This window comes from Heterodontus francisci, chromosome 4 (assembly GCF_036365525.1).
Source record: "Heterodontus francisci isolate sHetFra1 chromosome 4, sHetFra1.hap1, whole genome shotgun sequence".
NCBI classification, from domain to species: Eukaryota; Metazoa; Chordata; class Chondrichthyes; order Heterodontiformes; family Heterodontidae; genus Heterodontus; species Heterodontus francisci.
The window spans coordinates 147,547,495-147,563,165 of record NC_090374.1 but is presented as its reverse complement, the minus strand read 5'-3'; the positions used below and the strand labels follow the sequence as shown (position 1 = coordinate 147,563,165).

Sequence of the window (15,671 nt, the reverse complement as noted above, 5' to 3'; positions counted from 1 at the left end):
TTGAAAAAGTTATGCCTTGTTGAATGAGGTGTAACTGGGTTTTTAATGGTGCACCAACTTCATAATTACTGCTAAGCACTCTCACGGGCCCTGAGAAGCTAATTTTATATTTGTGGAATATCAGATGTCTGCATAATAATAAAAAAATCCATTATCTTTGTTTTAGCTTCGATCTTAATCCAATCATAACCATTTATTTAAATAAAAGCAAAATACTGCGGATGCTGGGAATCTGAAATAAAAATGGAAAGTGATGGACTTACTCAGCAGGTCTAGCAGCATCTGTGGAGAGAGTAACAGAGTTAATATCTCACATGAGATCTGACTCTTCTTCAGAATCCACAGATGCTGCCAGATCTGCTGAGTATTTCCAGCACTTTCTGTTTTTATTTATAATCATTTATTTCTCTATTTGAAAATTTACTTTAAAAGCTTAGATGTTAAGTGCTTTTAACTTTACTTAGTTTGCTGTGTGTGAATACTTCAGTGTGATTTGCCGCTCATCTGCTTGCTGACATCACTACTACTGCATACCTGGAGATCCCCTTGACTTGGTGCCAATTTAAACTGTCATCAGGAAAGAGGAAAACCATACCACAGAAATCGCCAGATTTTTGTGGGCAACTTTCTTTGAGGCTGGAGGTGAGTGCTTTTGCTTTGCTGCTGACTGCAAAATCCGGGCCAATGAGATTTAAAGATTGAGAAAGAAACTGAGGAATGGAGAAGGAGGGTGACTTAAGGATCAAGTCAGGTACAGAAAGACAAATAAAAAGGGAAACATTGAATTAAGAGAGAGAAAAGAGACAGAAATGAAAAGTGATAAAAAATTAAATGTAAAATTTACGATTTTAAAAATCTCTAAGAATAATTTACTACGGCACAGTGGCACAGTGGTTAGCACCACAGCTTCACAGCTCCAGCGACCCGGGTACGGTTCTGGGTACTGCCTGTGCGGAGTTTGCAAGTTCTCCCTATGACTGTGTGGGTTTCCGCCGGGTGCTCTGGTTTCCTCCCACAGCCAAAGACTTGCAGGTTGATAGGTAAATTGGCCACTGTAAATTGCCCCTAGTGTAGGTAGGTGGTAGGAGAATTGAGGGAAGGTGGGGATGTGGTAGGGAATATGGGATTAATGTAGGATTGGTATAAATGGGTGGTTGACGGTCAGCGTGGACTCGGTGAGCCGAAGGTCCTGATTCAGTGCTGTATCTATGATTCTATATGCGGGAGTGAGACTCAACAGTTTAAATTGCTCCCCTTCTGGGCCGGGGAGATTGATTGGAATTGCATTAGCAATTATCGCAACAGTAAAGGGTTCTCACGCTGTAAAATATCAGTGCAGATTTTCTGCAGAGAGCTTAATTTGACTCCAATGTAGAAATCCGGTAGGTTCTTAAAAATAACGGGTGGGCTGAGGTTGAGCCGTCATTTGCCAACTCAATGGCAATCTCTTCCTCGCCACAAATTGCTGTAAGTATTACACAAGAGTTTTTAGTCGGCAGCTTTTTGACGCCTGCACAGTTCAAGTGAAAAGCACACGGCGCAGGGAGCGCGCTTGTGACGTCACTGATTGTGACGTCGCACAGCCCTCATTAATATTAATATCTTGCGCTGTGCCGCCGGTTGATGCGCATGCGCAGCAGGGTGGTCCACTGGGTCTGTGGTTAGGGTCGGGTGTCTCCTTGTCTTCGGGGTCACTGTTAGGGGCGGCCGGGAGGCTTCACTGCTTCCATGGACTCGCAGCGGGTAAGTGCCTGGTCTCCTGTCTGCTTCTGAGAAAGAGGTGAGCCGGACTTTGGAGCCTTCCGACTCCATCGCCAGCAGTATATGAGTCCATAGTAAGGGACAGGAGCTCTGTGAGTTCCAGGCAGGGCCGCAGCTTCACCCCCAACCCAGCCCCCGGGCCGCAGCTTCACCCCCAACCCAGCCCCCGGGCCGCAGCTTCACCCCCAACCCAGCCCCCGGGCCGCAGCTTCACCCCCAACCCAGCCCCCGGGCCGCAGCTTCACCCCCAACCCAGCCCCCGGGCCGCAGCTTCACCCCCAACCCAGCCCCCGGGCCGCAGCTTCACCCCCAACCCAGCCCCCGGGCCGCAGCTTCACCCCCAACCCGGGCCGCAGCTTCACCCCCAACCCGGGCCGCAGCTTCACCCCCAACCCGGGCCGCAGCTTCACCCCCAACCCGGGCCGCAGCTTCACCCCCAACCCGGGCCGCAGCTTCACCCCCAACCCGGGCCGCAGCTTCACCCCCAACCCGGGCCGCAGCTTCACCCCCAACCCGGGCCGCAGCTTCACCCCCAACCCGGGCCGCAGCTTCACCCCCAACCCGGGCCGCAGCTTCACCCCCAACCCGGGCCGCAGCTTCACCCCCAACCCGGGCCGCAGCTTCACCCCCAACCCGGGCCGCAGCTTCACCCCCAACCCGGGCCGCAGCTTCACCCCCAACCCAGCCTGGCCCCAAGCCCCCACAAGGGCTGCAGCTTCTCCCCGGCCTGCTGCATCACACAACAGCAACAAGATAATCGGAGGCATTCGGCTTCTTGTAGATTTCTCCCCTTTAGTTTAGTGTTTGATGTATTTATTGAGTTATTTTGATTTTAGTTAATTCAGTTTGGTTAAAGTCTCTGCGGGCTATTTCCAGCCCTCGTTCATTTGCCCTGAGGATTGTACAAGCCTTTGATATTGCGTTCAGGTTTGGGAGGGGAAATGGATGGGATGGGGGCTGAGTTTGGTTAAGCAGGTTGTGGCGGAGGAATGAAAATACTGCATCACTGTGATGTGTTAGCGACGTCCATCCTGACCGGCTTTGGCAGTTATTGCTGAATACTGGACTTGCAGTAAAATCAATATTGGGATTAATGTAGGGTGTTGGCTGAGTTACGATTCGTTTGTTGCAGTGTGTGCTTACATTGTATCCTTAAGTAAGTATATGTCCGTGTCGAAATATTACAAACTAGCTTCCATGGGAAACAATATTACTTTTTCTGGAAGTAAATTCTACAGACGTTTTTACAGTCATTTGAGGGCGAATCTTTTAAGACCTTTTTAGACTTTCATTGTTGCTGAGCAAGAAGTTAGAGACAAGATGTATTAAAAAGGGGCGTGTAGCAGAGCTTTTTTGATATTTTGGAGCATTAGGATTGGAAAGGAATCCTGTATCAAAGGCGATTTTTTTCAGTATCTGCGCGAAAGCCTCTATGTAGTCGGAGCCGAAAATAGCGTGACTGCTGTCTGATTCAACCCACTGTGACGAGAGCATTTGCAGGATTAGTGGATTGGCAGATTGACAAATCTTTAGTCTGTCGATGTGATATTGGTAACGGTGCAATTTGGCAGTCAAAGCTTCCCTTTTAAGATTCAGAGGATATGGTTAGATCCACTGTTTGGACGGAGTTTAAAATTTGCTCTGCTGTTGGTGATTGGATGTGGGTGTCGTTGGCACTTTCTACATGTGACAGTCTGTCCTTTCCCTTTGCATAGGGCTTGAGGTACAAAAAAAACTGCAGGCATGTAGGGGAGTTGAAAAGATCAGGGAGAGTAAGACTGGCAATGTCTGTGTTGATCTGAAGTGGCTGAAAGCTGTCCACTTCAGTATTCTGGCCATCAAACTCTTTCCTGGGTGAGTCTCTTCATTCTTGCTCTCAGCACTTAGCATGCATGTGGGGAGCAGAACCACTTCAAAAGGGGGAATTAAGTGGAGTAAAAAGGAATGTAAAGGTGGCCAAAGTATGTCTGTATGGGAGGGAGAATGCTTGTTATTTGTGTAACATGACAAAGAAACTTGACTCTTCAATACCTCAGCTCTATTTTGTAAACATAGTTTGGAAAACGACACTTCTTATTTCTGAAGAATCTAGTTTTATCTCTTGTCAGTTTTGACCTGTAACTGTGTATCTAATGTCGCTGTAGCAGCTCACTGGGCATGGCGGGTGCAGGTCTGTGGTTATAATGCCAGAGGGGTGAACTTGTTTTGTTACAGATTTTATTATTTTTTGCACATAATTCAATGGAGCTGACTTACCTATTTATTCTGTTGCCAATCCCGACACTAAGGAAGTTTTACTCATGCGCTCATGTTTTTTTTTAAAGGCAGTTAAGTGATTTGGTGAATTTTATAAATCAAATTCAATGATGAGCAAATGCAGTTAGTAACAATAGATACCGGACTGGGGTCAAAGGACCATAGTTGCAGAGTGATTGCACCTTCACTACTGGGGGCTGGGAGTTGGGGGTGACCGAGCTCCTCTGTCTCGCTATGGGCTCAGACCCCGCTGTTGCTGGCGATGGGGTGAGAGCTCCCCAGCCCGCTCTGCAGCGGGAGATGGTGGTGGTGTGGTAATGGACTAGTAATCCAGAAGACCGTGCCTAATGCTCTGGGGACATGGGTTCAAATTCCACCATGGCAGCTGGTGTAATTTAAATTCAGTTCATAAAAATCTGGAATTGAAAGCTAGCCTCAGTTTCATGGCACCATTACTATCATCGATTGTCATAAAAAAAGAAACCTATCTGGTTTGCTAATGTCCTTTAGGGAAGGAAATCTGCTGCCCTTACCTGGTCAGGCCTACATGCAACTCCAGACCCACATGCAACTCCAGACCCACAGCAATGTGATTGACTCTTAACTGCCCTCTGAAATAGTCTAGCAAGCCACTCAGTTCAAGAGTAATTAAGGATGGGCAACGAATGCTGGCATTGCCAGTGATGCCCACATTCCATGAAAGAATAATTTTTAAAAAATGACCCAGGAAAAAGGTGCAAGAGCAAGCATTGATGCTGAGTACTAAACCATTGCCTTTTATCCAGAGGAGTGGTGTGGGACTGTGGGATGTTTGCTAGATTACAAAATCAACCGGTGCATTCCATCATACAACATTATTAGAAACAGTATCTCTGGGACGCTGAGACAAGCCATAGGTAATCCTCTAGAAGCTGTTTAAAAATAAACATGCTTCAATGGAAACTATCAATTAGGGGAGGGATCTGATGAAGGGAAATTTAGAAATCTAAAGAGAAAAGTCAAAGTAATAGAACAATGTAGTAAGTTGGGTAAAGATAAGCAGAGTGGGAATGGAAGGGACAGAGTTTCATAGCAATCGTGTAGCAGCGAAGCTGGTCCATGCAAAGAATAATAGTAAAAATAAGTTAAAGCCTCTTTAACTGAATGCATGAAGTGTTTGTAATAAGGTGGATGAACGAGTGGCACATAGAGATTATTGGTTTAGATCTAATCATCATTATAGAGACATGGTTACAAGGTGACCAAGATTGGAAAATAAATATCCTAGGGTACACAACATTTTGAAAAGACAGAATGGTAAAGGAAGAGGAATAGCCCTGATCGTAAAGGATGACATAAGGATATTATTGAGAGGATCTTGGCTCAGAAGATCAGGAAGTAACAAAACTTGTATTTATATAGTGCCTTTAATGCAACAAAATGTCCCAAGGTGCTTTACAGGAGCATTATTAAAGCATGACACCGAGCCACAGAAGGAGATATTGGATCAGTTGATCAAAAGCTTGGTCAAAGAGTTAGGTTTTAAGGAGTTTCTTAAAGGAGGAAAGGAAGGTTGAGAGGCAGAGAGGTGTAGGGAGGGTATTCCAGAGCTTGGGGCCTAGGAAACTGAAGGTGCGTCCACCAATGATGGAACAATTAAAATCGGGGATGCACAAGAGGCCAGAATTAGAGGAACACAGATATCATGGAGTGTTATAGGGCTGGAGGAGATTACAGAGTTGGGGAGGAGCGAAGTCATGGAGTGATTTGAAAACAAGGATGAGAATTTTAAAATTCAGACTTGCTTGACTCGGAGCCAATGTAGGTCAGTGAGCATAGGGGTGATAGGGGAACGAGACTTGGTGCAAGTTAAAATATGGGCAGCAGAGTTTAGGATGACCTCAAGTTTACAAAGAGCAGAATGTGGGACACCAGCCAGGAGTGTATTGGAATAGTCAAGTCTAGAGGTAACACAGTTTCAACAGCAGAAGAGCTGAGACAGGGACGAAGTCGGGCAATGCTATGGTGGTGAAAATAGGAAGTCTTAATGATGGCACGAATACGAAGTTGGAAGCTCATCTCAGGGTCAAATGTGGCATCAAGGTTGTGAACAACCTTGCTTAATCTCAACAACAAGGCTTAATCTCGGATTGTTGCTAGGGAGAGGGATGGAGTCAGTAGATAGGGAATGGAGTTTGGAGCGGCGACCAAAAACAATGACTTCAGTCTTCCCAATATTTAATTGGAAAAAATTTTTGCCCATCCAGTACTGGATGTTGAAGAAAGCAGTCTGATAATTTAGCAACATTTGAAAGAGTCACAAGAAGTGGTGGTGAGGTAGAACTGAGTGCCATCAGCATACATGTGAAAACTAATGCTGTGCTTTCAGATGATGTCACCAAGGGGCAGTGAGAAGATGAGAAATGAGAGGTCCAAAGATAGATCCTTGGGGGACACCAGAAAAATGGCATGGGACAGGAAAAGAAGCCATTTCAAGTGATTCTCTGGCTACAGTTATATAAGAATGGTATAGGTGAGAGCATCCCACCGTGCTGGACGACAGTGGAGAGGCATTGGAGGTGGTTGGTGGTGGTAGCTGTGGCAAAGGCTACAGACAGGTGGAGAAAGACGAGGAGGGAAAGTTTACGTTTGTTAGAAATCACAGTCATTTGTGACTTTGGTAAGAATCAAGTAGAATCAGTATGAATGGAGATCAGAAAATGCTGGTGGGAGTAGTTGAGAGCACCCCTAACAGTAGTTGTACTGTTGGACAGAGCATTAAGCAAAAAATAATTGGAGCATGTAACAAAGGTAATGTAATGATTGTGGGTGACTTTAATCTTTTGTAGCTTGGACAGATCAAATTGGCAAAGGTAGTCTGGAGGATGTATTTGTAGAATGCTTTTGTGACAAGTTTCCTGCAACAGTATGTGGTGGAACCAACTAGGGATAACGCTATTTTAGATCTAGTTTGGGCAATGAGGTGGATTTGATTAGCAATCTCATGGTAAAAGTGATCATAAAATTGAATTCCATATCAATTTCGAAAGCAACATACTCCAGTCCCAAACAAAAATCTTAACACAATATTTGTTCACCGTCCCAGCCATTTCCTTATTCCCCATATTTAACTACTTTCCTTTTTATTTACGTAGAAAAGCTATTATCTGCTTTTATGTTCCCGGCTAGTTTACTCTCCAGTATCATAAAAGCAAAATACTGCAGATGCTGGAAATCTGAAATAAGTGCTAGAAATACTCAGCAGGTCAGGCAGCATTTGTGGACAGAAAAGCAGAGTTAACATTTCAGGTCTGTGACCTTTCATCAGTTTACTCTCTTCCCCCTCAATCAACTTTGGATTTTTGCTGGTTTCTAAAACACTGCCAATCTACTATGGCTTACTACCATTCTTTGCAACATTATAAGCCTCTTTTAATCTAATACTACCCTTAACTCCCCTAGTAAGCTTTGGATCGATCTTTCTTGCTAAGTTTTTGTTGAACATTTTGAATTGTTTCTTTAAATGTTTCCCACTGTTTGTTTAGAGCCATACCTTTTAGTCTATTAACCCAATCGACCTTAGCCAGCTCTCCCCTCATGCCTATGTAAATAGCTTTGTTTAAGATTTTTGTTTGGGACTGGAGTTTGTTGCTTTCAAACTTAATATGGAATTCACTTGTATTATGAACACTTATTTTTTCCCTCAGAGGATCTTTTACCATGAAATTACTAATTGAACTTGCCTCATTGCACAACGCTGGACCTAAGGTAGCTTTATCCCGAGTTGGTTCTACTGCATGTTATTAGGTGGGAGTGTAAGCTGTGAGGAGGGAGGCTGCAAAGAGATATAGACAAGTTAAGTGAGTGGACAACAAGGTGCCAGATGGATTATCATGTGGGGAAGTGTGAGGTTATTCACTAGTAGTAATAGGATATTTCTAAAAGGTATGAAACTTTTAAATTTGATGTTCAGTGAGGCCTTGGTGTACACCTACAAGGAACACAAAGTTAGCATGCAGGTACAGCAAGCAGTTAGGAAGGCAAATGGCATGCTGGCCTTTATTGCAAGGGGATTGCAGTAAAAGAATAAGGAAGTCTTACTACAATTGCATAAGGCTTTCATGAGACCACACCTGGGGTGATGTGTTCAGTTTTGGTCTCCATATCTAAGGAAGGATATACTTGCCTTGGAGGTGGTACAGCGATAGTTCACTGGATTTGTTCCTGGGATGAGAGTTGTCCTATGATAGACTAAGCGATGGTTCACTGGATTAGTTCCTGGGATGAGAGTTGTCCTATGATAGACTGAGTAAATTGGGCCTGTACTCACTGGAGTTAAGAATGAGAGGTGATCTCATTGAAACATGCAAGATTGTGGAGGGGCTTCACAGGGTACATACTGAAAGGTTGTTTCCCCTGGCTGGGAAATTTAAAACATGGGGCACAGCCTCATAAGGCTTAGATGCGGAGAAATTTCTTCACTCAAAGGGTTGTGAATCTTTGGAATTGTATATTCCAGAGGGTTATTGATGCTCGATTGTTGAGTATTTTCAAGACTCCGGTTTATTTTTTGATCTCTGAGGGAATAGAGGGGTATGGGGAGCAGGCAGGAAAGTTAAAGTTTAGGGAAACGATCAGCCCTTATTGTATTGAATAGCGAAGCAGGCTCGAGGGGTTGAGTGGTCTACTCTTGTTGTTCAGTCATATATTCTTAATCCTGGAAAATAGTGAGGGGCCTTTACATGTAGAACATATATCTACCTAATATGCATATAAAGCCGTAACATGATAAACTTCCATCACTACATCGAATACAACATTGGTATTCATTCATGTATAGAATGTCATTTTGTTAGGTGGCTAACATATTTTTCTTTGTTGTAGGAAGCATTGCAAAGAATTATCACAACATTGGCAAACAAAGATGATGAAATACAGAATTTCATTGAAACGTTGAACCATACTTTGAAAAATGTTCAGGTAATAATACTTCATATGTTGGATTATTCAACTGTTCTGAAATGTAAACTCATATGCACTTGATTGGCTCATTCAAATGCTTTTCCTCGCCATTCATATTTCTTCCATTTAATTGTCTATGTGGAACTTGGTAATTGCAAATCTATTAGAAAGTAAAAGATGAACTAAACAAATTGCTGAATACTTTTTGACAAGGTGTTCTCATGCCCGACTTCCAAAAAAGCTTAAACTAAATTTGCATATTTCACAATAATACGATTACACCATCTTTTGTTTCTTTGAGTGCTTTCAGTAAGGTTTTACTTTGAGGCCTCAGCCTTTCTCAAAAACCTGGCCTTCCAATTGATATTTTTGCAACAACTAGCAGTGTCACTTAAGCATGTTACCAACTAAATATGTACCTTTAATTCCTAGGAATGCTGCAGTGCCTGCAGTGTGCATTTTCTGTCCTTTGTTACCTCTCTGACATTTCAGTTGTCACAATTAACTTCGTGTCACACTTCAAAGACAAGTGTGAAGAAACAAAGGAACTTTCCAAAAACGCAAGGGCAGAGCCAAATGTCTGCAGCCTCTTAATTGACCTTTCTATGAACTCACCATGTTTTTTTAACATTAAAACCTGGTAGCAGTAAAGAGGGAGACATTTGCATTTTGAATGATGTTGCTGACTAAAAAACAGTGCAAGCTCTAACTGTATAAAAAGGATCTCAACGTCTGCAGATGCCTGGGACAAATGGCCACACCAGAGGAAAAACCAATGAAGCTATTGTAGCTCAAATACTATCATTATGGTATCTCACTTTTTATTCATTCACAGATGTGGGTGTCGCTGGAAAGGTCAGTATTTAAGCCCATCCCTAGTTACCTCAAGAAGGTGATGAGCTGCCACCTTAAGTACAACTGAGACTTGCTAGGCCATTTCACAGGGCAATTAAGAGTCAACCATGGGTCTGGAGTCAAAACAAGGCCAGACTGGGTAAGGACAACAGATTTCCTAATCTAAAGGACATTAATGAGTCAGATGAGCTTTTACAACAATCCCTAAGTTTAATGGTCACCATTTATGATGTACCTTTTTCATTTCAGATTTATTGAATTTAACTTAAACTCAATACTGTACCATAATGTTTTTAACTCTTATTTTGCTGGTAGTGTTCCAAATGTTTCCGGCTTGACATTTTTCCTGTTACCTGTTCTAAATTTACTTCACTTTATAGTTGCATGCATAGTTGCATGCTTGAGTCCAGTTTTCTTAACATGCTTTGAAGTAACATTCTGGTTCTACCTTAACTAGACCATTTAATAGTTTGAGATTCCCCCCCCCCCCCCTTTCTTGATGTTTTCCGTGTAACTCATCCCCATTTGGCAACAGTAGTATAATAAATACAGCTCCCATTAATTATAGCGGGCACGTTCAAACTTTTCTATTCTAGCAAGCCAGGCAGTGAAGGATAGAACTAGAGCCCAAACTTTATGCACTTGATAAGCTTTTATTTAGAGATTCATATTGCTACAAAAGTGCTTCTGTTTTTGTTAAAAATATATATATTTTTTTGAGAATTCATAGTCAAACTGAAAAAAATGTTGAATCAGGTATTTTTTCAAGAGGGTCATCAAGAGAACACTGAAAGGACTTGTTTGACAACATTTACTGGTTGTCACATGACTCAAGTTTAAAATAGAACAGATACCCTGGTAATTGGGGAAGATGTGTGCAGAGAAGTGTCAGGTCAGAAGGTGGACTTTCTGTTTCCAGCTTTACTTTTGAGTTGTTTGGAGTTGAGAATGAACTGTTTAACCACAACCCAGCTCAGCTTTCCAGCACCCCTCTAAAAGACCCCAAGTCCATCGTGTCTCCTGTCTTTGAAGAAAAGCCTGCTAAATTAATTCTCAATGCCTCCTGAAAAGAACTGTTCTAAAAGATCCCTGTGACCTATCCGTGTACTCGGAGGCCAGACTGTATGCCAATTTTGGAACACAATGTATCTCATCTGTTTCTTCAAGAATGGGCAAATATTCAGCCCAAGCCTTTTTTTGTCTGTAACAGAGCTCTAAACAAAAATCCCTTTTATTTTTCTGGTTTGTGTGTGTGTGTGTGTTTAAAATTTTAATCTGTGTTTATACTTTACTTCATTATTGTTTAAGACTTGTTTTATAATCTGATAATTTTGTTCATTAAAGAAACCTGGTTAGTGTTTTATTCTGGGAAAAAATAGTATATGATTGGCCATATCAGTAAGTGGGAAAATTTTAAACATATGTTGCGACCTGTGGAGAAGTGGAACTAGAATAAACAATGCACTCCTCCCGCCTCAGTCGTAACGATATTATAATCATGTACCTCCAAACCCAACATTTTCAATCTGCTCCTATATAGAGGAGCACCAGTTAGTGCCCACTACCAGAATGCAATTAAATACTCGATTACTATATAATTAACAGAATCCCTTCTTTCTCAAAAGTTAGACTTCCTATGTATAACCAAAGATTTTTTTAAATTAAATTGACTTCCATATTCTGTAAAAAGCATTACATTGTGAGCTATGCCTCCTCTCAGACCCTTAACAATGTCTTTGTTTCACTAAAGGAAATGCATCTACAATCTGACAGTTATTGGCTTGAATCCAACCATTTAATTTTAGAGATGTCCTTTCTATCCAGCATTTGTTTCTCGCCATCAATGTCAATCCATAACCTCTTCTCACTCTGTTCTCATAGAGTGCACATTATCCCACAATGAGCAATTATCTACATAACATTTAAAGAGTTTACTAGCTTCAGTATGCCCATTGTACAGAATCTCACTCAGAACAGTTGACAAGAGCCAGTGTTTCGGCAGCCAGAGTACTTCGAACAACCATCTTTATTTGCTTAGCTTTCCAAGCTAAAGGACAACATTCTCACCCTTAAGAACTACTTTGAAAGAAGCTGCACTGGAATACCCATCGGGAAGATTAGCATGCAAAGCTTCATGTTCTTCGAGTTGCATAATTGTGCATTTATCCAGATTTTTATTTGCCTTTAAAGCGTGTTTCATTGTAGTACTTAACTCCAACACAGCAAAACTAACATCTGGTCCAGTCTAAGTTCACAACCAGTTCAGCTGACTGATCAAGCTTCACAATTGCTCTGTCTCTTTAATTATAACAACATGATGACTTAGTACAATTAACTGGGATGGGAGTGACACTCTCTAAATAGGATAGTTGATTTAAAGTTATACCAGACCTACTTTGCTTAATATCTAAATCAATATATTTGAACCCCACAAGCCTGAGACCCAGTTATAAATTCTACTGTAATACTCTAATCTTGTTGACAACACATACCTCAAATTACCACCCCCTAAGAAATCATCAACGTGCATCATGAAGATGCCTGAAATTTTTCCTTTGATAGCACTAAAACATTGCCGGACGCTTTTAGTTGAACACAGCCTATTTTCAGCAAAACGGAACTCACAGAAAAATACCAGATCCTGGAAGTCTCATTTAGGCCATAAAGTTACTTGTTTAGTTTCCATAGTTTTCCTTCTGCATCTGCTGCCTCTTTCGCTGGTTTCAGAAACACTTCTCTCTGAAAAGTATTATTGTTTTATCTCTTTCTAGATTAATACAAATGAAGCTGAAGGGTAGGCATAAAGGTTTAGAACACCAAGCTTTAATAGAGACTTGCTGTTGTTTCAGCTTACACGTACTAACTGTGTAGGAGAACTGAATCACGTGATATTACATCACTTCCTGTGATATACATAGTATGTATTTAAATATGTTTATGCTAATAACAAATACACTACACTATCACAAAATTCCCCTTCCCTTAAATAACAACTATAACACAGTTGAATGTTTCTATTTTTGTAAATAGAAACAAGAGCATTTGGAACACTTCTTCAATGTGTAGTCTACATTTGGAAGCGTTCTGGTCGTTGGCTGACTCGACCACGCCTTGTGACAATGATGTGGGCGTGTTCTCGAACTGTCCTTCCTCCCCTCCTGGAGATTGTGTTTGGGAGGATTGTCCTCAGTTGTCAGTGTGTTGCTTGTTGTCTCTTTGTCTGCAAAACGTACTCTAGTACGTGTAGGCGATGCTGGTTGCTCACCTTGTGCATGGCTAACAGAGTCCCCTGAGATGAGATTGATTCCTTCATAGAACTGCACCATTTGGTGGTGATACCTCACAAATGTGGTTCTTTGCACACCTTGGACACTTCTCCTGAGATCCATGTCTGTTCTTGTGGATGAAGGACCCTCACCTTCTGGCCAGTGGCAATAATTCTGCACCCTCATGTACGTCATGTGTGTCTTTCATCTTATCTTTATTCTGATATAACCAGTCTGTGATCAAGGATGACTGGTGAGATGGTAACTTGGTAGTGTGGTTCTCACTGGTGGACCAAACATAATCTCAGCAGGTGATGGCAATCCAGAAACTAATGGTGTTGTGCGAAGTTGAAGTAACGCAACTTGGTTATCTTGCTTGGTTTCTGAATGTTTGTTGATCAGCGATTTGACTGTCCTGACCATACGTTCAGCCATCCCATTCAAATGAGGATATCTGGGTGATGGACCATAGTTCTCTCATAGCCTGAAATGGTTTTCTGGTATATTGTGGGCCGTTGTTGGATACCACTTCTACCGGGGCACCAAAAAGAATAAAGTTGGTACTAACAGTGTTAGCCACTGATGTATTTGATGTGTCTTGACGTTTCTGCTCAGTCGGAAATTTGGAGTGATAGTCTTCTCTGCCCACAGAACAGAGATCTGTTGCTATCTTGATCCATGATGACGATGGTATGTCATGCAGTTGGAGAGGCTCTTTTTGTTGACTAGCCTGATGTCCCTGACACGCATCACAAGATCTTGTCTTCTGGTCAATGTACTTGCTGATGCCAAGCCAGAATACTGACTCATGGGCAAGTCGTCTCATCCTCTCTATTCCCATGTGTCCTTGGTGGAGCTTTCCAAGTACATCGGACTGAAGTGTCGCTGGTATGAGTACTTGGCGTCCTTTGAATAATACTTCATTGGTTATACCGATTTTGTCTCTATGGCCAGTATGTTAGATCTCTTGGGATCTCCTGAATGGTCTCAAGCCAACCCTCTATGACTGTTTGCCATAAAGCTCAGAGTTTGGGGTCTTAAGTTTCTCTCTGTAGTTCTCTTCTCTTGTTTTGACTGAAGCACATGAGATCTACATTATAGACGCCCATTAAGCTTGTGCAGATTTCATCCACCTGGAAGTCAAATAACATTTCTCGTGCCTTGCCAGGGTTAGACACTCTACTTAGGGTGTCTGATAGGCTCATCTGAAAACTTGGTTTCTATCTGACATTACGGTTGTAGCAGGTGATACCTGAATCTTAATGAGTAACCTCTGGAGTTGAGACAATGCACTTGTGAGTGGTTTTCTACAGATTATCTCCAGCAGCTTATGATCTGTCTCGACCGTGAACCTTTTCCGAATAAGTATGTGTGGAATCTGGTGATCTCAAAGACAAGCAAGATTTTCTCATTCAATATTGAAGTAATTTGCTTGTGCTGGCAACATTTTTTTGAACCAAATGCGACTGGCTTGCCCTCTTTAAGATATGCACCGAGACCTAATATTGTTACCTTTTGAGGGTCATGGTATTGAAGATACGAGTCGGCTGACCGTACTTGTTTCAACATGCTAAACGCATGTTGCTAATCGTTCCACCATAAGAATGGTGTGTCTTTCTTCAATTCTCATTAGTGGAGAACCTTCTCTAAGAAGCTGTTTGTATGCAGCAAGGAAGTTGAACAGACTGTCATGCTAGGCCCCCAACTGCCAAGAATGAGGCACATTTATTTTGTCATGAACATTGATTTTAAACTGTTACTGGAGTGAGGGGAGAACTTGAACAGATCAGCTGTGGCTAGAAAATGCATTTGCATAGTAACAGACAGTGTTTGGAAGGACAAAGCAGCCATTCCCTGACATTCAACCCACAATGGACTTTTGATCACCATGCATTGAAGGTGGGGACGCTAGCATTCCAGGTTCACTGCTAAGATGGCTGAATACACAAACGGACATGGTCAAACCAGCTAATCATATGACTAACCTGCTGGGCAACGTGAGTTTTTTAAATTTGTACAAACAGGTTGGGCAGAAAGCTGTTTTGCTCCTGGACTGAGGAGATCTCTCTCCTGTCTGCTCCCATCTCTTTCTCTCAAGCCTCTGAATCCACCGAAGACACATGAAGCCCAAGAGAGAAAAGTCTCCTAATGCGAACTAGGTTTAAGAATAATACTGGGCCCCAGCGAAATACAAGATCTACCTACAATCAAGGATTCTACAGTGAGCTCAAAGAACCGTAACAACAACAACTCTTCAGATATCGCCTCAAACTTTTCCACTTTACTTTTCTCTTTTCTGTCTCTATTTGCATGTGTGTATCGCGTATGCATGCTAGCGTGGGCGCGTCGTGTGTAGATGTCAACCGAACTAGAGTTTAAGTTTAATAAATTTCAATTTTAAACCTAAGAAAGCCTGTTTGTGCTGGTTTCTTTGACTTATAATTGGAAAGCGGTGAACAAGGATTCACCAAGGGGGAGCTAAAAACACTGTTTAAAATTAAACCGTGTTACAGTAAGACCAGGCGAAGGCTGAAAGGCAACCCTAGACCTCTTTCTCACCTGGTCATATCAAGACTTAGACACCGTTTGGAG

At 42.2% G+C, this 15,671-nt stretch overlaps 1 protein-coding gene across 2 annotated transcripts in view; it reads left to right on the top strand.

Annotated features, from left to right (window-relative positions):
- The first annotated feature begins 1,640 nt into the window (after window positions 1-1,640).
- fsd1l (fibronectin type III and SPRY domain containing 1-like) overlaps window positions 1,641-15,671 on the top strand; it is a 96,151-nt gene continuing 82,120 nt past the window's right edge. For both annotated transcript variants that reach the window (XM_068030299.1, XM_068030300.1), the window contains exons 1-2: window positions 1,641-1,743; window positions 8,881-8,976. In XM_068030299.1, the coding sequence (XP_067886400.1) occupies window positions 1,729-1,743; window positions 8,881-8,976 (111 nt within the window). In that variant the 5' untranslated portion in view covers window positions 1,641-1,728. The remainder of the gene's footprint in view (window positions 1,744-8,880; window positions 8,977-15,671) is intronic.